The sequence below is a fragment of the Equus asinus genome, chromosome 4 (assembly GCF_041296235.1).
Source record: "Equus asinus isolate D_3611 breed Donkey chromosome 4, EquAss-T2T_v2, whole genome shotgun sequence".
Taxonomy (NCBI): Eukaryota; Metazoa; Chordata; class Mammalia; order Perissodactyla; family Equidae; genus Equus; species Equus asinus.
This window is the reverse complement of record NC_091793.1, coordinates 123,521,544-123,548,419: the sequence shown is the minus strand read 5'-3', so window position 1 is coordinate 123,548,419 and position 26,876 is coordinate 123,521,544. Positions and strand designations below refer to the sequence as shown.

The window sequence follows — 26,876 nt, the reverse complement described above, 5'->3', positions numbered from 1 at the left end:
TGACTTCATTAGGATGGGCCCTCATCCAATATGACTGGTGTATCATAAGGAGATGGGGACACAGACACACAGAGGGGAGACCATGTGAAGACACAGGGAGAAGCCGGCCATCAACAAACCAAGGAGAGAGGCCTCAGGAGAAACCAACTCTGCTGACCCCTTGACCCCAGACTTCAAGCCTTCAGAATCGTAAGAAAATAAATTTCCACTGTTTAAGCCCCCCATTCTGTGTTACCTTGTTATGGCGGTCCTAGAAAACTCATACAGATATATTATCAAAATTAATTTCACCTGTTTTCTTCCCTTTTAAAAAAATGTTGCTGACTACTAAATTTAAAATTACAAACATGGCTCACATTATATTTCTATTGGAAGCAGTCCTTTATAGAGAGGGCGGTAAAAACGTTTATAATATGACCAGTGAAATGAAGAATCCATTCTAGAAGGAATAGTAAGAATAGTGGGTAGGTAACTAACATAGAAATGAGAGCAAATAATAAAGCTAAGAACGCAGAAGGAAAGACGCCTGAAAGTAATAAATTCAAGACACAAAGGAAACAAAAAAAAAAGATTCAGATAATGAAGATTGAGAGCAAGAGGGGGCAAAAAGGGAAGCCAAATATGACAAAGTTACTACTTCCCTCAAAGGGGTTTCAAAAGTTAATCTATTTGATCAGCTGGCTTTAAAATTGTATTGCTATTAAAGACACTGGTGACCTTAGTAAGTTAAAAGTAATGTTAACACTAATAAGTGATTTCCAAAAAATTTAAAAACTATAAAGAGAAAATCATAAGCCCAATATCAAAACACGTATTGTAAAGGGATGAGTAACAATTAACTATTTACAAAAATATAACATTGAATGGCAGACCCTAAGAGGCTCAGATGTTATATTATTATTAGTCAACATAATATTGCATATCCACTAAAAATAAGAAATACTAAAAAATGAACTAACAGAACTATATTTACAAGTTCTATATTGGGTGGTAGAAAGTGACACATTTACTATTCATATGCAAAAGGAAATATGAAATAGTTTATAAAAATTAGAAAAGACTAAAATATAAGTTGCCTTATGCTACTGCCGAATATAGTCTTCTCAAATTATATATATATATATTTAAAAAAAGAGTTTATGAGATCTTAGCAAGTTAGACAAAAGAAATAACCTAAATTTAAGGTAAAGCATTCTATAAGAGAAGAAATTTTAACCTAAAAATATGAACACTTAATAAAAAAGAGAAAAAAGTAAATACAATAATATTTGAATATATAGGTTTTTACATAGGATTTTCTAAAAATATAGTACAGTCTTTATGAAGTTTTATTTGCTTTTATGAAAAGAACGATTTATGTACTATATACATATGCATACATGTGTGTACATATACTATTTTTTACAATTAAAATGTAAATCAAAGATAACAGATATAAAACTTGTTTAGTAAAACACTAAAATATTATATAAATACATTGGCACTTTGTTGTTTTCCTTGAATTACTTTACTATTTACGTATATGAAATGCACCCTGTCTTTCTCTGCATATCACTAGGTTCTGAGTGTCTTTAAATATGTCTAACCTGAAAATTCAGATTCCTTCCTCTCTGACTTCTTTGACTAAACATTATAAAAGCAATCCCTTGTAATATTTAAAAATATGAATTGTAAAACTTTAAAGTGAGAAAGTGCGGTACCTGTCGACTAATGTTGGCAGGAGTGAACTGGTTAAGAATGGGTTGTAAGCCTGTTGCATCAGCAGCCGTTCTGTAATCCAACCGATACTCCATAAAAATAGTAATCGGAGTGAGTTTGTCTCTAAATTCAGATTCATCCTAGAAATGGAAAAGCTTCGAATTAACAATACATCATCTATGACACCAAACTATCTGGAGAAACTCATAAGTGCACTATACAAAGCCAGCTGTGTTCATCCTTGATCCAAGTCTACCAAAACTCTCTGAAAAACCACACGTACATAAGAAGAGAGTATCCAAAAAGATTATCACTATCCAGGGAGAACCTTTAACCAATTTTTTTTTTTTTTTTTGAGGAAGATTAGCCCTGAGCTAACATCTGCAGCCAATCCTCCTCTTGTTGCTGAGGAAGACTAGCACTGGGCTAACATCTGTGTCATCTTCCTCTATGTTTTATGTAGGACGCCTGCCGCAGCATGGCTTGATAAGTGGTGCGTAAGTCCACACACAGGATCCAAACTGGCGAACCCCGGGCCACTGAAGTGGAACACGCAAACTAAATTGCTACACCACTGGGCTGGCCCCAACTCTTAACTAATTTTTGTTTTATAACGTAATATTTGATTCCCACAAAAATATACAAGGCATATTAATAAAATGAGCAGTCAAACACACCCCCAATATAATAACTAGAACATTACCAGTATCACTTGAGCTACCCACGTGCTCCTTCCTCTCTTTGGCTGTCTGCCTTTCTTCTCAGAGGAAACCACTATCCGAAATTTTAAGTTCACCATTCTCTTGCTTGCTTTCAGCAGTTTTATTACATTGCATATGTCCCTAAACAGTATGTCCTTCAGTTTGCTTTTCCTTTTTTATTTATTTAAAAATGAGATGATATGTACTCTTCTGCAATTTGCTCTCTGTTCACCCTCCTTTTTAAGATTCACCCATGCTGTTGCATGTAGTTGAGGTTAATTTTTACTGTTGAGTAATATTTCATCATATAATAAATCCACAATTTGTTTCTCCATTCTCCTGCCAAAGGTTACCCGGATGGTTCTGGGCTTTTTGCTTTTGCCATTACAAAAAAAAAAAGTGTTCTAATAATTATTCTTCTACAGAGTGGTAAGCAGATTTTTCAGCTCTGTAAGATAATACCACACGATTTTCCAAAGTCTTCATAACAATTTACACTGCCATCAGCAATGTGTGCGAATTCTCATTAAGTCACGTCTTGACCAACCAACAGGTAGTGGCAGACTTTGTTTGAATGTAACACGGTATGTCTTCATAGTTATAACTTGAGGTATTTGTCTTGTTAGTTTAAATCATGAATAGTTATTTAATTTAGTCAAAAGCTTTTCCTGCACTAAAGTAAGATGGTCATGCTTTTTTCTTTAGTTTATTCATGCGTTAAGTTGCAATTCTATGTTTTCAATGTTAACCCACCCTAGAATAAATCCAAGTTGGTCTATTTATTTCATCTTTTTTAATAAACTGCTAGATTCCATTTGCTTATATTTGGCTTAGTAATGTTACATCGATGTCTTTGTGTAAGATAGACATGAAATTCTCCTTGCTTGTACTCTTCTTGACCGGTCTGGGCATCAATTACACCAGCTTCATAAAAGGACTTGGAAATGTTTTCTGCTTTCCTATTCTTTCAAAGAGTTTAATGTTGGAATGTCTCGTTCTTGACAGTTTGGTGGATACTGTTTATAAAACCATCTGGGCCTTGTGTTTCCTTTGTGTAAAGATTTTAACTGCCGATTCAATGTTTAAAATGGTTTATATGGTTAAATGGATTATTCGGGTTTTCTATTTCTTCTTACGGCAGTTGCATTATGTTCTTCTAAGAATTTCCCTGTTTTGTCTAAGTTTTTCCCTGTTTTGTCTAACTTTTCTATGTCTTAGCACAATTTTGCTCATAATAGTCTATTATTTTAATCCCTCTTTTATCTGTAGTTATGTCCCTTTTCAATTCCTAATTTTAGGAGGGTTTTTTTTGTTTTTTCCTTCATTTTTTTCAAAATTAAATAGCATTCAAGGCTTCACATTCTGCTTCTGTGAGATCCCACAAATTTTGATACACAGTATTTTCACTATGATTCACTTCTACATAATTTCCATTATGATCTCTTTCTTGATCCCAAAGTTATTTAAAATCACAATTCCTAATTCTCAATTTATCCTTTTGTTATTGATTTCTAAAAACTGGACTGTGATCAAACAGTATATTTTCTACTATTGCAATTCTCTGAAATTTGTTTCGACTTCCTTTATGACCTATATAGTCAATTTTTATATTCTCTAGTTGTTGGGTGCTGAGTGAATCGAGCTTGTTAATTGTGTTGCGTCTTCTAAATCTTTACTGATGTTTTTATCTTCTTTTTATAAATTTCATCCTTTCTTTCTTTAAACATTTTATACAAATTTATGTCCCATAACTGATAATTCCAACATCTTGAGGCTTTGTAGGCTTAAAATTTGTTGTTTCTTCTAATGGCTTGTTTCCTTGTACGTTTAGTGCTTTTTTTAAAATGAATTCACAGTTGATTGAACTTAACCTGTGGAAACCATGGAGTCCATATAGATTGTTCCAGAAAGGCTGCAATTGCTCTTGCTGGAGGCAGGGTGCACCTCCATCCTGGGAACACTTTAGTCTCATGCAAGTACTGGGACCTAAAGCAGGAGGCTCAGCTCAGACCCCTGGCTCGCAAACACCCAGGCGAGTCTGCATCCCTGTGCTGGTGTCTGCAATTCCTGCTCATCCTCTCTCCTGGCTCCATTCTTCCCCAGCAACCCTGGCTCACACATGTGCACACGATTCACAAGTCAAATTCAGCCAACAGAGTTTTTAAATTGATTGCTTATTTTTTTAGACCCTGGCGATTTCTTTTACTGTCTTGAGAGTCCAGCAATATTTAAGGACTATGTTTGTCATAATTTATTCAGTAGCACTGTTGTGGAAAGGCCATTTGGAATATCCAGTCGGCCAGGAGTAGAAGTCCATTACTCAGGTTTGACACCTTAAAAGCTAAATTTCCTCAAGAGTATTTTTCTGTGTTTCCCTTTTGATTTAATACCAAAATTTACAGAAAGTGAAAATCATTGAGATGAAAAGAGAAAAACGTGTAAAAAGAGAAGATAACGAAGCAGAAAAGTCTCTCTTACCCGCAGATACGCTATCAGTTCCTCGCACTGCATCTGTCCCCCCCTTGAAATGGTCATGTTCTTGGAGTGACCCGGGGACCTGTTATGGAGAAACAGTGCTCGTCGAATGGCTCCTTTTTGCTTGAGTTTATCCAAAAGAAGCTCCACCTGGAAGTCTATACAAACCAAAAGATTTATAACCAACACAATCTTTATGGACACCTATCTGTCTCAGATATCTAGAGTTTTCATGTAAACACAGATATCTATTCCCTAAGAAGTAATTTGTTTCTAATTCATTAAAAATGTCTATACATTGTAGTGAGATCAGAACATATTAATTCTGAATAAATATTTCATAATTATTTAAATAACTAATCCAACTATCCCCAAAGTCATGTCATATGTTAATTCAGACAATAGATAATGATGGTAGTAAAACAATTATCAGAGGAGAAATTTTCAAAATTAAGCTGAGAGGAGGAAGTTCAGGGCATGAAATATACGTGAATTAGGACCTCCATCATTAATGCAAGTAGGAGGACTCTTGTTGTCTGTGATTATGAAATATTTACTAGCATGCAACCCTACCATTGTATTAAAAACTATGATGAATGAACAGTTTGCACCACTTGCAACTCCTAGTTCTAATGAAGCTACCATAGCAAATTGTGAGATAAATAGGTCTCTCATGAAGCAAGTGACCAAATATAGTTGATTGAGTCAAGAATCATCTTAAAGGAATGTGTAGCCTATCGTCTGAAGCACAGTTGTTAGGATTACTTCCTTCTAAGATTCAATTCTTTAAATAGTTTCTTTAAAGGAGTGCAAATCATTCCAATCACAAATCTCTCTTCAACTTTCTCTAAATGTTGAACTTCATGTCAAATTTGGGTGAAAACCCAAGGTTATTTTGCTACCAGTTCTGTTCCACCCACCCAAACTTGCTGCTTCTGAAACACGCTAAGCATGCTCCTGCCTCAGGCTTCTTGAAATTGCCATTTCCTGTGTGCAAAATACTCCTCCAGACACCCCCTAGCTCCTTCATGTCCTTCGGGTCTTCACCGAAAAGTCACCTTCCAGTGACCCCTTGCCTTGCTACCCAATGAACTTCCATGCACAAACACCACCCAACAGATCCATCCCTCTTCCCCTTTATCATTCATCCTTAGCACTTGTCACTAACATACTGACCAATCTTGGCGTCAATTACTTAACTCTCCTACCTTGCTCACAGGACCACGTAAACCATTTTCTGGAAAGGTAGAGTCAAATTTGAGTTTGCTGTGGGGGTTAAATTTAGTGGCCAATACTTTTTCTCCTTCTCCCTATTTCTAAGCCACTTCTACTCTTGAGATTGCTGGGGGCTTCTTCAAGACACAAAATATGAACCTCTCAGATCATCTACTTATAAACAATATCATTTCCCCTAGGGTTCATTTATCTCACACTGGCAACTGCTTAACTTTCTGAAGGCCATATTTACCATTTGGTGGACTATTTTGTTCACAATGTCAATAAATAAATGTATTACTTCTGAATTGGCTTAAGAGCTGCCAAAGTAATTACGCTTCAATTTTAAATGTCTTTAAGGATAAACGTTCAAATACAAAACATCAACAACTATTTTAGTAATATTTGAGTATTCAAATATCCTAAAACATTCTTCAAGTGCTCTGTATGCAGCATCATTAAAACAACATAATTTTTCTAGAGAACACTTACTAAGTTTCGTAGGAACTGCTCCTTTGCCATCTGCCTTTAAGCAGAACCTGACATTAAAACTGTAGGAAAATAAAAATATATACAAATCCTATAATCCAGTGTAGACATATTTTTGAACATCACCCAGATCTCATATTTCGAATACACAGTTTACATTGTGAAGTCTTACATCTTTTTTCATGTCTTACTATTATTTTTAAAACGTGAAACTATACAGAATAATCTAACCCATCCTTCAGTAATTTAAGCACATTTCCTTTGATAGTACCTTGATGAGAAAAAGAAAAGGAAAAGAAAAGAATTTCCTAGCTTCCTCTCAAGTTTACAGAACCTGTTGATAAATCCAAATGAGGGAAGTGACAGTCCAGATTTAAAATAATGTCTCCTTCAATAAAAATCGCCTCCCCGCCCAGAGCTTCCCTTAATTAGCAAGCTCCTCTAGAAGTGTTCTTCACAATTTATTAACAGCTCATGAAATCAGTTTAATGTGCTGTGGCCAGCATCTTAAAAAACAACAAATTAAATAAATAAAAATTGAATTAAACATCAATGGTAAGATTTCATAAAACTTTTTTTAATTACATACATATGTTTACTGGATTATGGTGCAAAATGTATTTTGTACAATGTGCTATAGTCAAAAACACACGAAAGCTACTGCTCTAGTTAGCATATAATTATTAGCATAATTATAAGCATATTATTGGCACCTTCACAGGGACATGCAGGATGTGTGAAGGGAAGAAAGAGAATAAACTTAAAGCCAAAATCTTGAAAACAACTTCACTGCCAATCAATAAAAATGAAGATCAAATATGAGTGAATTTTGAATGTAATCCAATGAAAAGAAATAAGAATTTGAAAAATGATTTTAATAACTATAATAATTTCAAAACAAAATCAGGAAAAATATTTTTTCATTAGCTCTTCGGAACTAAAATTTTCCCAGTTTCCAATTATTCTACCCGCAACTGTAAGTTCTCTCTGATTTTTCTGTGTGAACGAGGAACATGAACACTGTTTCCCAAAGTTGGGTACTCACGGTGATTTTAATAGTACATGGGTCAGGATTTTGCATTATTAATTTTATATTTATTTTGACATGTATGAGAAAGACCTTGGTTTCTCCATTTTTATTTTAAAGTGTTTTAAAGGAAAACATGAGTCAATTTTTTTAAAAACTTAAAATTATAAATACAAGTAGAATGAAAATATGGCAAAAATGATACAATATAGCAAAAAGTAGCATACTAAGAATGAAGACTTAAGAAACACTGGACTAGAGAAGAATTCAGACGTTGAACTTACAAAAAATTATATTTTTCTTTAGAAACTAGTAAAGGAACAAGTAGAAGACCAGTATATTAAACCAAAATAATACTTTCCATTTAGCTATTCATAGATATTAAATCTGAAAATGATCATGTATTTTAAAAATTAAAATGTTCATGGGCCTGTTTAGAATTAAATATAAATGAGTTCTGAGATCTTATTAGCTTTTCCTTCTTTTAGAACATATTCACTAAACATGCATCTTTTTTAAAAAATTAATTTTATGCTAGTTTGTAGCATATTTCTAGAGCCTTCTACATATCTTCTTTGGAAGAATATTTCTATAATCCAATCTATGACATGAAAATAGAGTATATCCATAGAAACTGCTTTAGCAGTATTTCAGCCTCCCCAATTTTCAATTGTTTTTACAATGATTGAACCAATAATCACAATAATAACCATTATTAAACAAATACCCTTACCAGGAAACTTTAAGATCTGTCCCAGGCAGTGGGCAAGTTTTATTATCTTGATTTAAAATGCTAGGGTATACTTCAAGGCCAGCATTTACGGTGATAACTGGTCTGGCCCTGGTCAAAATAAAAAAAGAAAGAAAAAAACGTTCTTTAAAATGTTAGATTGGTCTAAGCATTTGAGGTGCACATTCACCGCATCTATAGTGCAATGTTTACTAAAACATTGTTTATAATAGCAAAAAGAATAGAAACAACCTAAACACAGAATGAACAACTGTTCCAGTTTGCCTAGGACTGTCCTGATGTTTGCACTGACAGTGCCACATCCTGGAAAATCCACAGTTCCAGGCAAAGCAGGTCAATTGGCCAACCCATCGGAATTCAGTCCATTAAAGCAGAATGGTTAAACACGTCATGGGATATCTACCTAATACAACGCTGTAATATAGCAAGGAAATGAGTGCCGTAAATCCATCTGTGCTGATATGGATGATCCCTAATATTCCCAAGACAGAATTTTAGTATAAGAGGAAAAAAAAAGCCTACAATGTACAAAAGATACATGTACGCACACATACACATGATTTTTTAATGCATAGACTATTTCTGGCAGGATATACTAATAAATAGTAACTGGTGTGGGAGAAAGTACATTTTTTTATTGTATGCCTTTTTGCATTGCCTGAGTTTTTACTACATACATGTATTACTTCATTAAGAACAATTTTACAAAGTGAAACAATAAATTAAAATAAATACAGTTTTCCAAAGCTCAGATGCTCAGGTTTAAACCATATAAAAATACGGTGGGCTCAGGTCAGTGTGCCTGTCTCAATCAGGATAAACCAGGGAATCTGGTGGACACCTGCTGCCCTGAGAACCACAATCAAGTTGACCCAACACAAACCCCATTTCACAGCGCCAATGTTAGCTCTCCTGCCATGTATAAACGTGACCCGTAGAAGTGTAAACATCTTAATCTACTTGGGATGCCAGATGATATTCTAAGGCATGAGAAATTGATGAAATGCAGAGAATAATTGGGAATATGTATGAAGCTGGGAAATACAGATATGTGAATTTATACATATTGCTCTAATGAAAATATTCATTTTCATAGTCATTAGATACTGCCCTTGTGGACAGAGAATGCTGTGGCACAAACACCAAGTTAATTTCTTGCCTCTTAGAGGAAATATAAACTGTATACTTTTTACAGAGAGATTTAAAGTGCAGGAGAATATCTTTGAATATAATATAAAGAACAAAGATGGAAAATTCTGAATACTTTTCTCAATAAAAAATCTGCAGCTTTCTCTATTTTGGGATCTCCTCCTATCCATACTACTTGCCTGGAGCAAATCTTGACTAGAAAGAACAAATTTTATCATTACTTCAAGAAAATTCAACTAAAATTCAAACATTAGTACTTAACTATAAAACTTTCAAACAATTCAGAATATTCCATTTCAGGACATGGAAACATGCTCACCTGTATAATACAGCTCTATCTACACCAAAAGCTCCTACAAGTAAGTCTTAAAAGAGAGTAGAAAAAATATGTTAGTAACAATAATAGTTTTATAAATTCACACACCATTCTGCAAAACTTTCAATGCATATAATAAAGATTTAGACCAGTCTCAAAACTACTCTTCATCAAATGGTTGTCAGATAATATCTAAAAGGCTAAAATATATGAAAAACTCTAAATAAGCTATCATCAACGGCAAACGCTCAACATAAAACTAATCTTTCATTCAGGTAGACAATAATCTTTTTAATGGCTATTTAGTAAAAATCAGCAACAATAAGGAAGTGTATAACCCCAAACACACATACCCTCAAACAAAAAAGCTTTATAGATGCCTGTGGATTTTACACTTTCATTGTAAATGAAATTTACACTTTCATTGTAAAATTTCTTTTTTTTCATTTTATCTATTTTGTTTCAAAAACCAAACCAAAAAAGCACATTACATATACTTAGAATACTTAGAATGTGGGCAGACAGCATTCAAATCAACAAGAACAGAATGCATTAGTCTTTATATGCAGCTGCTACAACTGGTTCACAATTAGGAAATAATGAAATCAGAGCTGTCTCACAGTATACCCAGCTAGGCCTGAGGAAGCCCTTTCTAACCAGAAAAGTACATGAGAAACCATAAAGACGGGTAGATTGGATTACATAAAAAGTAAGAACTTCTTTATGCCCAAGAAGCAAATGTGACAAACTGAGAACTACATATATGAGTTAATACCCTCAATATTTAAGGCACAGCCACAAGTTAAAAAAAAAAAAATGAATGAATAAAAGAAAAGAAAAACATCCCAATAGAAATGGAGAAAAAAAGATACAAAAAGGAAATTCACAAAAGTAAATACATATGCAAATAAACAAAAATGCTTCCCCTCACTAATAATCAAAAAGTATAAATGAAAACAAAATAACATTTTCCACCTGTCAGATAGTATAAAGCTATTTTAAAAGAAATGAAAGATGACACGCAGTGTGGGCACAAATGTGGGAAAATGATGGCTCACTCCCTGCTGGTGAGTGCTTAAAAAACTTGCAAAACCTTCTTTTGTAGGGAGTGGGACTGTAGTTTGACAATGTGTGTCAATAGCCTTAAAAAAAAGCGCGTATCTTTGACATGGCAATTCTAGAATTTTGTCCTAAGGAAATAATCAAAGGTTCGCACCAGAATTACATACAAGGATGTAACTGCCCCCAAATAAGGTTAAATAAGGTATGATTACGGCCATTTGATAGAATGGAAAACATAAAATTCATGTTTTAGAAAAAAAATAACACGAGACATTTCTGATACTTGAATAAAATCCGTTATTAGTGCATAAAGCATAATTCTATTTTGTTTAAAAAAAGTGTGTGAAATCACTGAAAAAAAGATGGAAAGATATGCTTTGCTGTATTTTCCAAAAGTTCTATAATAAATATATTGTATCATAACAAAAAAAATTCTTGAAATAACACCAACATAGATAAGAATTAACTTCATGTCCTATTTCCAAAAGCATGTCAACATACCTGTATATTGAGCTAAAAATTAACTGTTTCCATAACAAAGGTAAACTAAATTTTCTGCATTGTATTTCATTTAAAGAATGATCCAGGGCCGCCCCGTAATGCAGCGGTTAAGTGCTCACATTCCGCTTCAGCGGCCTGCGGTTTGCCGGTTCGGATCCCGAGTGTGGAAACGGCACCGCTTGGCACGCCATGCTGTGGTAGGCGTCCCACACATAAAGTAGAGGAAGATGGGCACAGATGTGAGCTCAGGGCCAGTCTTCCTCAGCAAAAAGAGGAGGATTGGCAGATGTTAGCTCAGGGCTACTCTTCCTCAAAAAAAAAAAAAAAAAAGAATGATCCATTATGATCCTAGATCCATTATTATCCCCAAAGTATGTAAGAGCCAGAAAAAGGCCTCACTTCCTGTACCGGCTCAAACCAGTGGGCAACCTTGGGCAAATGACCCTTCTCAGTCTCTTTTCTCATCCAAAAAATGGTATAATAATGAGCTGAGCAAGTTTATATTCCTCACCAGCCTTATTGGGAAAATTAAAGGATATAATATATTTTTTAAAATTCAGAATGATTAGTCAATTACATAAAAATGCTAGATCATTAAAAGAAAGACAGCTTACATTTAAAAACTTAGAATGAGCACTTAGCCTTTGTTAATAGCTTCTGCAACATTTCTCTCTGACCTTTCGATACAGACTTCAAGACAATAAAAGAAACTCAGAGTATGTATTATAGTGGAAGCTCTCAGCAAACAGAGCTGTCTTTGCTTTGTATTCCTTTCACCAATGAGAAGAGGGCCTTGAACAACAGTATGGGCTTGAACAATACTTGAAATACTGAATTGAAATGATTTATAACATAAATCAAGAACACAATAACTAACACTATTTGCCATTAAGACTGAAACATCTTCAAAGCTCTATGTATTTCTAGGAAAGCACCTGGATATCCATTTTTGTCTATATCCGTGGCTCCTTTCATTGAATAGCCAAAGCTGGGGGGCATGCTCCGAGCAGCCCACTTCCCTTCAAGGATCTGCGATGGGACCGAATTCAAGCCTGTTGATCTTCCATTGAAAATATAAACAATTCCTTTTTTATCTTCACCCCCATATGGAGCAGCAATTGCAATATCTGTGAGGGAAAAGGTGGGGGGGCGGCAGTAGGAGATGGAGAGAAGTAAGAAGGGGTTGAAGAAAGGGAAGAGGAGGAAGGAAGAAGGAAAGGAGGGGGGAGGGCAGGAAGGGAGTCTTAGTCTCAGTACTTATTATTTATATGGAGAAGATCTTAATATTTCCAGAACCCATTTGTCCTGATAAATACTGATTCCAAGTTCAGCAGCATACTCTTTACTCAACAATCTAATTCAATGAAATTCCGGTGAAACAGTGTGGAAATGACATTAATTTGGAGCCAGGTATTCTGAGTCTGACCTCGGACAAATCACTTAACCTTTCTGGACCTCAAATGGTTCATCCTTAAAATGGAGGGGAGGGGACATGTCGAAAGACTCATCTAAGGTTCATCTTAGCTCTCAAAATTCTAGTTACTGTGGTTGGGCATGGTGTTTGGTTTTCTGGCTCAGAAACGTGAAAGTTAGGATTTCATCTCGACCCAACCCAACTTACACTGAAATAACATAAACAAAGAAAAAGCTTAAATTCTTTAATAAACAAAAATAAATACAAAACATCAAATGGCCAAAAAAACCAAAACCACCAAATGGTCATTATGACCTTTCCTAACTCTAGAACGTATTACAAAGATGCCTACTTCCTTCTCTCTCTGCTGGGATCACCCCAGACAAGCCATTCTCCTCCTCTCCCTGGACTCCTAAAGGCCTCCCACTTCTGCTCTGGCCCCTATACTCCACTCTCCTAGAAACTGCCAAATGTAGTATCATGTCATCTTTCTTCTTAAATCCTTCAATTATCTCCCAAAGCATTTAAACGCTACCCGGTTTTGTCCCTTCATTCCACCACCACTCCCACCAACCTCACGCCGAGTTCTCACTGTCACTCACTCTTTCTACCAAGCCCGGCCTTTTTCTCTGTTTCTTAAACACGCTGAGCCGGTTCCCATCTCTGGGTTTATATTTGCTGCTCCCTCTGCCTCAGCACCTCTTGCTCCAGAGCTTTTCGAGGTTTGCTCCATTCCTTTGTCCAAATCACAGATCCAATGTCATCCCTGGCCACGCTATGAGGCAATGCACTCTCCCCTCTTGATCACACTCTCTCTAGGCACTCTATCACATTACATTGCCTTTGTTTTGTTTTTTAGGTGTTATTATTATGTTTTTTTGGTGAGGAAGATTCACCCTGAGCTAACATCCATTGCCAAGCTTTCTCTTCTTTTGCTTGAGGAAGATTAGCCCTGAGCTAACATCTGTGCCAATCTTCTTCTATCTCATACATGGGATGCCTCCACGGGATGACTTATGAGTGGAGTAAGTCTGCGCCTGGGATCTTAACCCACAAACCCCAGGCCACCAAAGCGGAGCGAGCAGAACTTTAACCACTCGGCCACGGGGCCAGCCCCTATATTGCCTTTTTTTGTTTTAACCCACAGCCTTTATCACCATCTGAATTTCCCCATTATGTGTTTATTCTATGGCTCTTCCATGAAAGATAAGCTTCATGAGAGCAAGGACATGTCCATCTTGCTATGACATATCACAGCCCCTACGTACCAGCCATTCTAAACTGCCTCAGTTTCTTTCATACACCCAAACTGTTCTCAGCCTCCTCAACGTCACATCTCCTGAGACATCAAAGACACCGTGATCACTCATCTTTTACATGAGACCATTATGCCCAGGAATATCTCCAACATTGCGATGATCACACTCTAGTATTTACTTGTTTACATAAAAGTCGCCCCCATGGACCCTGAATTCCTTAAGGGCATGGATGGGCTCTACTTCATCCTCTCATTTTTAGCACTTAGAACAGTACTTGGCCTGCAGCAAGCACCAACTAAGAATTTGTTATCCTCAAAAAAAGGTAGTATTTAAATTACGTAAGTGTCCTTCTTTTATCCTTTTTTCAAGTTTCAAAAGAGAAGCCTAACTTCTAAATTGACATACGCATTAAGAAAGTATTTACTAAAATATAATTTCTCAACAGAAGATGGCTCTGGTGTTGAGAGATTGTTTAATAAAACTTATCTTGAAGTTTTCTAAACCTTTCATTACTTAATCCCTTCTAATCATGTGTTCTCTTGGCTGGCATCTGTTCAATGTGGGGAGTCCTCCTTTTTCGTTCGATTGCTTCCTTTGATCACTTCAGTTGCTCTTTTCTGTGTTTTTCCCCCTCTGCCCTTCTGGAGCCGTATTGACAAAAACTGCACATAATTGTGGAACGTAACTATTGTTTTCAGCATCCCTCTTGATGATATTAGCATCTTCCTGGTGATGCAGGGGGAAAGGGGGGAACAGAGGAGCATCAGCATAACAAAGGGTTAATGTCATCAGCTCTGAACAAAGAGAAGATCCAGGGTATAAGTAACAGCTCATTTTATATGTATATGCTATATATACATATAAACTATAAATCTACATAGTTATATAAATACAGCTCAGATCACTTTCCACTAGAGACATTATTATTTATAATCTGTTTGGGACACTGAGACCCCAGGAGAACCTTGGGAGAACAAAATCATCCTCTATGGCATCTATCTCTAAACGTAAAATATCTTTGTAAAATTGTTGTAAAGCTTCAGTATCTGTTAGCTGTTGTTGTTCATAATTGCTGTGTTCACGGATAATATATTTTAATAAAAATATAGAAAGCAGGATGAGATCTTGGCTAGATGGTGATCCTGAGGACATTTTCTTTAAAGTGGCTGGAATATCCTGAGGACAAGGTGACAGCAACATGCCCAGGCTCTCCCAGAAAACCCAGAGACAGAGGCCCACCTACAGCAAAGAACTCGTCCAGCTTATTCAAGGTAGGACCTCAGCTGTGGTCCTGCGTTTTCTAGCTAGATTTTTTTCTCAATAAGTAATGGTTTGGTCTGTTCTATAGTACTCTTTTCAAATTCTGTTTTGAACTTTATACCAGAGTTTCATTTGATTTCTAAGTTCTCTTAGTAGTAAAAGTCTTTAAGACTCTATGGTAGGAAGCAAAATGTCCCTTTGAGTAGCTTTGCACTAACACTGAAAACTTCTAGGGTTAATCTGAGAGATGACACTTCAGTACACGACATAAAACTACCCACGAGGCAGGAGTGGAGTCTTGAGGCCAAACCAACGTTTGCCTTTTCTACTACGACTTGGGAGAAATTACAGTTATCCATATTTTTGAAGTTTTCTTTTTAATTTATAAGTTTCTTTTAAATTTTAAGGGGCATAGCCCTATATATTGTTGATTATACAAACCAACCAACTCTCTATTCTGTGATCTCTACTAAGGTTTTTAATAGTATTCTTTTAAAAAAAATCTTAGTAATTTGTAACGTATATTTCATTCTATAGTAAAAGCCAACTTTGATTTTTAAAGATATCTACTACTATTAATAAATTATTAAATGGGACTATTATAAAACAATGAGCTTATGTCTTTTATTTGCACCCAGAAGGGAGATACAACCCCCCTCAGAATATTTGAGGCAGCCACAACAAAGTTACGGCTTTAAAAATAGAAACGGCCAACCACACCTTTGAGGGATCTATCAGAGTCAGCATGGCCTCGACAATGTGCCTGTGACCATTGTTACACTTGTATCAAATGGACAGTAGAGGGTGCTGCCATCAAGCAGAACAGAGACATGGCACCCCCAGCAAGCATAGGGCTCCCTGGGATGGCAGGCTCCTTTCAGAAATTAACCACCCCAACACTCTAATTTGAGGCAGCATGCATGAATCATAACTCATGAGAATCAATTTTTGAAAATTCTGTTCTGATTTTTAAGGAAAGAGAGCAACCTGTCGTTCAACCTGGTGTGTTACTCACTGTCACTCAATTCTTTCCAGGAAGGAGGTTTGCTTGTGTGATTCTCCACAGACCAGGCTACAGGACTTTTCCGCGTGAACAGAGAATAATCAAGGAACACACAGTTGCTGAACTTTGACCTTACCATTGAAACCATCCTGGTCCAGATCTCCCAAAGGTGCGATGGCACTGCCGAACCTCGCAAAGACCTCAAACCCATTCAGCTTGGTCGTCTGGAAATCTCCCGAAGCCCTTTGCAGAGACACTGAGACCTGCCCCACCTCCTGGAGTTTGCCATCAGAACCACGATCCATGAAGAGAGGTGCTCCAATAAATACGTCTGCATAACTGAAAGAACAGAGAAGCTTTTTCACCAAAGCGAGACCAAATTCCATCCGACTATTAATAATCAGTTTCTTTCTTATTAAAACTCAGTTTCCTTCTTTCCACATCTCTCATGGCCACACTGAAGCATAAAATGATCATTTCAAAGGCAAAGCTTCCTTCAACTCTTTTAAGAAACTATGATTACTTCATAAATTACATTATTTCTTCATATTATAAAAGCTATTGAAAGACATTATGAACAGCACAGAGGTTTTCTAGTATTCATGATAGGGTTGCTTCAAATTGGTTCTTTAAATAGAAAGATTACCAGGAAGGGGACAGAGAAACAGAAGAAAAAATGTTTAACTTTACTAAAGCATTCATAAACACGAGAGAAAAACTGTTTCTGGAAACATTTTTTTAAACTTACTCATCACCGTTAATGTCAGTGGCAGCGACCGAAAATCCAAAGTATGCAGCCATCTGGAGAACAAGATCAAAATGAAATGTTTACATTTCACCCAACTGGTCCAGACAATTAATATTTGTAGTATATTTATCAAAGAGAAGGGGTTATTTTTTTCTCTGCATATAGTGCTTCAATCTAAAATTCGTCTCTTTCAAGTTTATTCTACCAACACAATGACAATCAGGGAATGAGGCTTGTTTATTTTCCTAGATTTATGGGCAAAACATACCCCATGTATATCATTTCAGTGATTTCATCACACGCCATTTAAGTCCAAGTATAATCAATGCTTCTTGCCAGGCCTGACCTATTTCCTCCCTTCCTCTCCGTCACCGAACCACGCCGGATACAAACGCAGTATCAGAAAGACATAGTCACAGACAGACATTCTGGTTGAACCCAGGAAGTTAAACTGGATGTCTATGCAGTAAAGATAATAGGTAATAATTATTAATAGGTCATGATCGCCTCTCCCTATGTGAAACTACTACAACTCCAAAGAAATTATTGTTTGGAAAGTACGGAACCGAATTTGTTTTTGCCTCACAACTCAACCGATTACATGCCAGTGGTCTTGCTTTTGAAGTTCCCACAGTACAAATGCTTTTGTGTTTATTATGGGCTTATTATGCAGAGAAAGCAGGGCCTCCCCTCCCCCACTACAGGAGACTGCTGCCCATCACAGATAGAGCAGCATGGCTGGAAATAAACGCGAAAAAGGAAAGTTCTAAAGAGAGCCCCAGGTGCAAAGCAAATCTGGGAGAGATGACAGATGAAAGATGACCTAAGGTGAAGAATGAGTCACCAAAAAAGAGCAAACTTAGCAAAATTTGATTAGCTGAGATATCAGGAGGGAATAATAAGGGAGATCCCTCCATATCTATTTTGGGTTGATATAGTGTAATTGAGAAAATGAAAGGTGCATTCTGTACTCAATGACAAGATCAGCACATGTGTAGGAAAGTGCACTGTATTTGGGGTATCATGTTGATGTGCTGCCTGGAATTTAACAGAATACTATTCTTGGGCCTTAGTCTCTCAGGATATTCAGCCTGAAACTGTAAAGAAAGGAAGGCATTTACTGAGACAAGTTTTGTCCTGGGCACTATGATTGAAATGCTTCCTTTCACTTGATTCTCTCCACAAGCCCGTGAAGAAGTCACCAGTACCTCTATTTTTACACACGGGCCACCAGATTTACAGCGGTAAATACCTCGTCCGATGCAACAAGCCTGAGCATGGAGAGCCCAGGTCTACCCCAATGCAAAGCCCATGGGTTCCCCCGACAAAACAGTCGAGGAGGAAGAAAGAAAGCACCACAGACTGTGTGCCACGTGACCCAGAGACACACACGGGCATCCGACAGGAGAAGCGGTCTGATGTGGAGAAGTCACAACAGCACAAAGGGGTAACCACCGTGCCACAATCCTAGCGGCCCATCAGCTGCAGGCCATTCCGTCCGGCATCAACCCTGACCTGCCGCAGAGGTTTCCGGGGACGCTGAGTCTAGCTCCTCATCCTGTCACTCCTCTTGCACAGCTAACAAGCTCGACGGAAGGGGAAGCGACCGTGAATCCCCAATCTGCCAGATGTTTGTTTCCTCTCTACCCACTGATCAATTTTTCCTTTATCATTACTAACATCATTTCATTCTCTGACACATACACTACAGAATGTTATAAAATGCTCGTACTTGTAGAGAATATCTAGTACTTAAAAGTACTACTTTTTAACTGAAGGATGTTTCATTTCATGTAGTAGAAACGAAGTTTACTCATAATATCTATAATACACACATCTGTGCCATGTTTTGTCTTGCATCTAATAAAATTAACAGGCATAGATCATTCCTTAAAGGAGAAGTTAATGTCATCAGCAAAAAAGGAAATTGTTTTGGTTATGTGTGTGTGCAATTTGATTTTGCATTTCTTTTGGGAAAAAAAAAGCCATAGTATGCAATTACGAAAGTCTTTGCTTAAACAAATCACTTTGGTTAAAATAAAGGTGAAATATTTAAAGCCTATTTTATATCTGTAATATTGATTATTAAACCAATATTTATTATATGTTGAATATTAAACCATGAGGAAATTGTCAAGAAAAGTTTTAAGACTTTAGGGAATGCTGATGTCAAAACGTTAAGTGAAAAAAAATTTATGTATTTTTTTTGGAGAGGAAGATTGGCCCTGAGCTAACATCTATTGTTAATCTTCCTTTTTTTGCTTGAGGAAGATTGTCACTAAGCTAACATCTGTGCCAATCTTCCTCTATTTTGTATGTGGGATGCCACCACAACATGACTTGATGAGCAGTGTGTAGGTCTGCACCTGGGATCCAAACTGGACAGCCCCAGGCCACCACAGCGGAGCACACGAACTCAACCACTACGCCACCGGGCCAGGCCCAAAGAAAACATTTTAAAAGCATACCTGCTCACCAGTAAAATTGTGCAAGGAGGACATGTTCTTCCCATCGTAAATGTAAACCTGTGCAGGAAAAACAAAAGTATATGAAATATGAGAAAATATAAGAGAACCCAGAGATTTTTTTTAAAAAGCCTTTTAACTTTCTTACCATTCCCAATGTCCTCGCTGCTCTTGGAACTCCTGAAACAAAGTCTGAAAAGAAAAAATTTAATTACTCATTTTTAAGACCAATCCTGGAAATTGTAAGAGGAAGCGGATATGTCAGAAAGCTTTAAGTTTTGTTTTGCTATTTCAGTAGACAATAAATAAGACATTTTAAAAAATTGGTGCGCCATAATAAATGATCACAGCATTTTTTAACCATGAAATCAAATCTTTACAAAATACAGAAGAATCTCGAGGACCCTCAAGTAAATGTATGTGTGCCCTCTAGGCATTTGTAACCTTGTTAAAAAGAGAACAGATAAGATAAAGTGAGCCTCAGAATGAAGGAAAGCTGTACTTACAGTAGAAAAACAATACAGAGCAAACTGAAACGGTGTAGAGAAATGTGATCAAAACCAGGTAAAGTCTCTGATTCCCACACTGAGCTCTGAAGGAAGATGGGTGGACAGAGAGAGGATGGGGCAACCACTGTACAGACAGAGCCCAGGTTACAAATTACGCCTAAAGAAGGAGAAACTAAGGTTCTCCAGAAGGACTGAATCTGCTGAAAGCAAGAAGGAAGGAGCTGAAGAAATAATGGAAACTCTGAGGCTGGAAGGAAGCAGATGAGGACGAGACTGAGGACCCAGCGGCCAGCTCAATTCCAGTGGCTGCTGAAGGAACTATAACATAGACCCAGCTCATATCAATGTACTAATGTCTCCCTCATTTCTCCTGTCATATTCCATAACAAGGGTTTGCAAACTCTTTAATTGCTGAGATTTTTCAATGCCACTTGTTTAAATGCTTAGTCTAAATTTTTCTTTTTTGGTAAGGAAGATTTGCCCTGAGCTAACATCTGTTGCCAATCTTCCTCTTTTTTTGCTTGAGGAAGATTGGCCCTGAGCTGACATCTGTGCCCATCTTCTTCTATTTTGTATGTGGGTCACCACCAGAGCATGGCTGACGAGTAATATAGGTCCACACTGGGGATATGAATCTGTGAACTTGGGCCACTGAAGTGGAGTGTGCCGAACTTAACCACTGTGCCACAGGGCCAGCTCCTCGCCCCCAAATTTTTGAAAAGGGATTAAATATAGTTCAAGTGCATCATACCATCTATGCCATCACCATTGAAATCTCCAACAGCCACCGAGTAACCTAAACAGGAAAGAAAAGTAAAACATTGTCAGGGCAGGAACAGTTACCTTCAGCATACTTGCTGAGTGGGCTTTCCTTGAAACTATTTTCAAGTAATTCCTTTAATTACGTATTATTTTGTCCTCTAGGGGCAATAGATTCATATATTTATGATAAATGAATCTCTATTAGAATAACACCTCTATTAGAAAAATGAGGCTTTTATCAACTTTACAAAGGAGTCAGTTAAAAACAATAAATTTCTCAAAGGTACAGAGAACAGACTGGTGGTTGACAGAGGTGGGCGATGGGGGTGGGTGAAATGGGTGAAGGAGTCAAAAGGTGCAAGCTTCCAGTTATAAAAGAAATAAGTCCCGGGAATGTAACATACAGCCTGGTGACTATAGTTAGTAACACTGTATCGCATATTTAAAAGTTGCAAAGAGAATAAATCTTAAAAGTTCTCATCACAAGAAAAAAATCATCTATAACTATCTTTGTCAATGGATGTTAACTAGATTATTGTGGTGATCATTTTGCAATATATACAAATATCAAGTCATTATGTTGTACACCTAAAACTAATATAATGGTGTATGTCAATTACATATCAATTAAAAAAAGGATAAATTTGTAATTCATCATAAAGAGGCAATAAATAACAGATTTTTTACAGTCAGTAAAGTACTATTTCTGTTATGTGTACTTAGTTTAATGAATAAGAGAAATTTACAGAGAGAAGAAAAGTTAATAAATCTTAAAGACCAAAACTGTAGTTTAACATAGTGAATAAAAGTCTGGGACTCAGACTGCCTGGATATGAATCTCAGAACAGCAAGTTATAAGTGAGTGGCTTTAGGCAAGTGATTTTGCCTCTTTGTGCCTCAGTTTCTTTACCTAAAAAACGGGAATGATAAAGGAACACTTTCATAGACTTGTGAGGATTAAATGAGTTAATACAGATAAAGCATTTAGAACAACGCCTAGAAGACAGTAAGCATATTTTAAAGGTTATCTATTATAGTTATCATTGTATAAAAAAATCACTTTCTTAAATTTCAACCACTGAAATATAACATAAGTACTCAATAACAATTTGAAATCATGTTCCTCATATTTAAAAAAAATCTTAATACATTACACATAAAAGATTTTCCTACTTAAAGCAGAAGAAGCAAATACAGTACAAATACACCACAATTCCATAAAATGAATCCATATTTTGGTTTTACCTACCCAAATAACTGTCATCAAAAATAGCTTGGGCGGTTCGAGTTGCTAGCTGGTTATTATATTTGATGCTGTAAACTTTGGGGTCATATTTAGATACAATTTCTGCCACTTGATCCGAAATGAGCTGACCTGAAATGCATATACAAAATAAATGATAACTTTCTAACAGAAATTTTATGATGCAGACAATGGATGGCACCTGCATTAAAGAAAATTACGTTAGAGATTAATATGTCTAATTACTAGTCTTAAATAACTCTCCTTCCTAATACTAAATCTGAAATTCGATATTATTTCTTAAGTCAAAATTATTTCTATTCAATTTAGTACTTAAAATTAGTCTCCACTAATAAAAATTTACGAATACAGAATTTGTCTTCATTCACTAAAAAAATCAATGTTAAATAAATGGAGTAACAAAATCAAGGACTATTTCCCAAACAAATCCATTAGAACTTGAAAAATCTACTGAAATAGTTTTACCTTTATAATAAGAACAACTGGCTCAAGTGATTTTTTTTTTTTTCTGCTTTATCTTCCCAAACCCCGCATACATAGCTGTGTATCTTAGTTGCAGGTCCTTGTAGTTGTGGGATGTGGCACGCCGCCTCAACATGGCCTGACGAGTGGTGCCATGTTCGCGCCCAGGATCCGAACCCTGGGCCACGGCAGCGGAGCTCGCAAACTTAACCACTTGGCCACGGAGCCAGCCTCTCAAGTGATTTTTTTAAATGAGTTATCTGGACACCTTTATGAAGCAGCCTGCATGGGTGAGTTCACTTTTCTTCACAACCATACACAAGAAATCTAGACGACTACAAAAACTCTGACTGCCTCCAGCCCCAAGAAAGGTTGGCTGATTTATCAAATGTCATCTCTATAACATGGGAAAATCATCTCTTCATTTCTGCTCTTTTAGAAAAAAATTCATAGCAGCTAAAATTTTCAGCCCTGCCCCAATTTGTCCAGTCACAGAAGTTGAGTTTATAAGGCAGAAACATTTTCTATCTGGGTCACTCTTTATCCTCTGTGCCCAAGAGTACCTAACACATGGGAGGAATTCAATAAATATTTTCTTGAATCAAAAAACACTGGAAAATTTTCATCATCTCTTTGAAATAAAACAAGTATCATTTTCTCTATTCTTACAGAAGCAACTCTGAGATTTATGGAAAAATTCATTCTAACATACTTACTTATTCAGGGTGAAACCTGCTGATTTTAATCTTATTAAAACAAAATACTCTATGCCCAGTCACGGAGCTTTTACTTACATATTACAGCCCGTTTATAATAAAACTCCAATGAACATAATATGAATAGTATCTATATCTGTCCTAATTTATAATAAATCGGAATGCATACAAACATTGTGTAATACTCAAGGTATTAAAAGAACAAGTCATTTAAACATCTTCACAGCTTGTAAAAAGGCAGAGTTAACAAGCTGTCCTGACTGAGAATCACACAATCTATCTTTGGTTCCCAGGCGGGCCCAACAGACATGTCCCTCCCCTCCGCTGAATGACACACCTAGCAGGAAAGAAGAAAAGTAAATCTATGTCTTATATATAACTAGGAAATATTAATATTTCCTATTTTCTCATATGTAATTCAAACTATTTTTCTTTTCATTTTAAAAGTATAAAACAAGCCAGAAAAAAACCCTATAAAATTCAATTGCAATTTTCTTAAATCATTTCATTTTCCAATAGATAATTCATAGAAATGCAAAATTTTCAGATTTAGTCTGTCTCATAACCAATCCCTGTCTTTGCCTGATTCTTCTCTTTTCTTCATTCTCTCCTTTGCCATCCCTTTCAACTTCTCACTTATTCCCAGTTTTCCTTCCTTCTTATTTTCCTTCCAATCTATTTCCTTCAGTAAATGTCTTCTTTAGCTTCCCTTCCTTTGTTCTTTTTTTTTTTTTTTGAGGAAGATTAGCCCTGAGCTAACTACTGCCAATCCTCCCCTTTTTGCCGAGGAAGACTGGCCCTGAGCTAACATCCATGCCCATCTTCCTCTACTTTATTTGTGGGATGCCTGCCACAGCATGGCATGCCAAGTGGTACCATGTCCACACCCAGGATCCAAACCAGTGAACCCCAGGCCGCCGAGAAGCGGGACATGCGCACTTAACTGCTGCGCCACCGGGCCGGCCCAGCTTCCCTTTCTATAAAGCAAAAGCAAGCACGGGTTTTCCCACAACGATGTAAGGAAAGCATAGCGGAGAATACAGAAGTAAAATTCAGAATCGGAAAGTACTTGCAAATCAATATAGTCACAGGCGTTCCAGTTCTTCCAAATACCAACAACGCTTGAATATCAGAACCTCAGTGAACAAGTTCTGACCCTCAAACAGCACTTTTTAGCAGAAAATAAACATGAATATATTGACTAAATAAATGGGTAAATCTAATGATAAATGAAACATAAAGTAAACAAATAAGTAGATTTAGTTACCTATTTCCAAACTGTCAGCAAATAATGATCTGCTATACATCTGTTCAAATGGTAATTTTACTAGGCCCCTCAGAATGACTGAAGAATGTAGTGTTTTATCTTTATATCAATGCCAGTTTAATTATATTCTTTTGAAGCTTACTAAGATCCTCTATTTTTAAAACTCCCCAAAGAGGGGGCCGGCCCGGTGGCCAAGTGGTGAAGTTCGCCTGCTCTGCTTCAGTAGCCCAGGGTTTTGCCGGTTCGAATCCTGGACGCAGACATGGCACTGCTCATCAAGCCATGCTGAGGCGGCCTCCCACATGCCACAACTAGAAGGATCCACAACTAAAAATATACAACTATGTACCGAGGGGCTTTGGGGAGAAAAAGAAAAAAGAAAATCTTAAAAAAAAACCAAAAAACTTCCCAAAGAAATCATTCTTGATGTCAGTAATTAATGAGAAAATAACCATTCCAATATTCTAATGAGCAAATTCAAAATATTTTTTAAACTATGAGATTTTGGAACGCCACAATTTACCTGTTACAGATCAGTTCCACACATTTCCTAATGCTTATGTCATGGCCTCTAGGGTACAGAGATGGAGAAGTACATACCACAAACAATAAAAAGAAATTATTTTAAATTACTTTACATATTTACTTTAAAAATACTCAGTTTATTTTCTACTAGGAATATATTTATATAATATATAATATATATTAATAATATGTTATATATTATATATATGATGCTGTAGTCCTTTCAAAAAACATTTTGTTACAGATAGTGATTATACATTTAAATTGAATTTTTCCATTTCTTTCTTTAAAATAATCTGAAAACTCTCAAAGGCACATGAAAAACCAGGTGAGTCTGAAACACAGTCATTATTGGGTAATTTAAACAATATTAACCTACCTTGCCAATAAAAACTACCAGGACCACCAAGAAGTACTCTGTCAGCCTAGATTAAATCAAGCAACAACAAGATATATATTTAAAAACATGTAGCTTTAAAAACTGAAAGCAATGTGATAAACATAAAAGCTATATATACATGTATATATGTATATGATATATATACATATATATTAAGGCAAACAAAATCATACATCTAAAACTCATCTAACTCAGTTTTAGTAATTTTCATTCTACTTTTTCTAAAATACAATAAAAATCAAAAAGAAAAGTTATATTCATTTAATATATGAAAACATGCAAATATGCATTTACATATATATTCTGCAGATCACGGCTGCTTCACACACTTGGCATGAAGCCCTACTGCAAAGTATTACTGCACTACAATGAAGAAAAAAGTCACTCCTTAATTTTGTACATTATATTTGTGACTACAAAGGCAAATTTCCTTTCCTAATAATCATTAAACACTTTTTGACTAAAGGAAAATTATTTTTAGTGGCTTGCAGATCTAAACAGGAGTGAAGTTAAAGGGTAAATTTTTCAGGGTATGTTATATATACAAATTACACTTGACTAGCATTTCTTATAACTGTAACAAATTATAGGTATTTAATTCAAGGTATTTAGAGTTCGAGCATAATATTTTAGAAATTTCTTCTTTCTGGAGGTAAGAGAAATTTTTCCCCCTCCAAATGGACATCCAGCCCTTTCAAGCTCTGAATGCACAATCTCCTGCCCTGGCTATGTAAAAGATACTTCTAGGTTGTCTGCTCTAAAATGACACCCTTTTTTCAGAAATGAGTTGAAGTGAACAGTTAATTGAACAATGACCATTCATGGTAAGAGACTATTTCTTGGGTTATAGCTGTACAGGCATAAGTACAGAAAACATGGACACTTATTTTTAATACAACACCTATTTGAAAATACATCATGCAAGTTTAAACCTAATATTTATTAATATACTTTACCTCTGTTTTGCTTCCTTAAATTTTGAATTAGGAGTAATTATGAGTAAATTCGGAATTATGAATTTCAAATTGAGTAAATTAACATCAAGTATTTAGTAAGGAGAGTTGACTATAATTACTAGTACCTAGTCTAGAAAAAAATTTTTTTAATAAAATAAAGATAAAATACAAATTAAAACAAAAAGATGTTTCATTAGTTTTTCTGATTCACATGATTATAGTTTCTGCTGTTTTAATAAATTTAAGGCACTCTGCTCGCATTTTTTAAGAAAGCCATATTAAGCTTTCTAAGGAAGCTCTACTTTTAATCAATCAATATAATTTTGAGGCTTCTCTGGGAGGAATATTCTCAATTTGATATTCAAATATTCATATATCACACTCAAAAAAACCCACACACACAAAAGAAAATTATATAAAGAAAAGTACTTAAGAAAAATTTCCTTTGAAAATATAAATGAAATTCTTATTTTAGAAAATTA

The 26,876-nt window shown here is 35.9% G+C and overlaps 1 protein-coding gene across 2 annotated transcripts in view; it reads right to left on the bottom strand.

Annotated features, from left to right (window-relative positions):
- Positions 1-26,876, bottom strand: part of ITGAV (integrin subunit alpha V) — an 86,678-nt gene that overhangs the window by 20,310 nt on the left and 39,492 nt on the right. For both annotated transcript variants that reach the window (XM_070508224.1, XM_070508223.1), the window contains exons 6-18: positions 25,418-25,463; positions 22,054-22,179; positions 20,794-20,838; positions 19,682-19,725; positions 19,537-19,593; positions 17,069-17,121; positions 16,457-16,659; positions 12,320-12,511; positions 9,825-9,870; positions 8,339-8,446; positions 6,582-6,640; positions 4,878-5,032; positions 1,701-1,838 (exon numbers count right to left, since the gene is read on the bottom strand). In XM_070508224.1, coding sequence (XP_070364325.1) covers positions 1,701-1,838; positions 4,878-5,032; positions 6,582-6,640; positions 8,339-8,446; positions 9,825-9,870; positions 12,320-12,511; positions 16,457-16,659; positions 17,069-17,121; positions 19,537-19,593; positions 19,682-19,725; positions 20,794-20,838; positions 22,054-22,179; positions 25,418-25,463 — 1,272 coding nt within the window. The remainder of the gene's footprint in view (positions 1-1,700; positions 1,839-4,877; positions 5,033-6,581; positions 6,641-8,338; positions 8,447-9,824; positions 9,871-12,319; positions 12,512-16,456; positions 16,660-17,068; positions 17,122-19,536; positions 19,594-19,681; positions 19,726-20,793; positions 20,839-22,053; positions 22,180-25,417; positions 25,464-26,876) is intronic.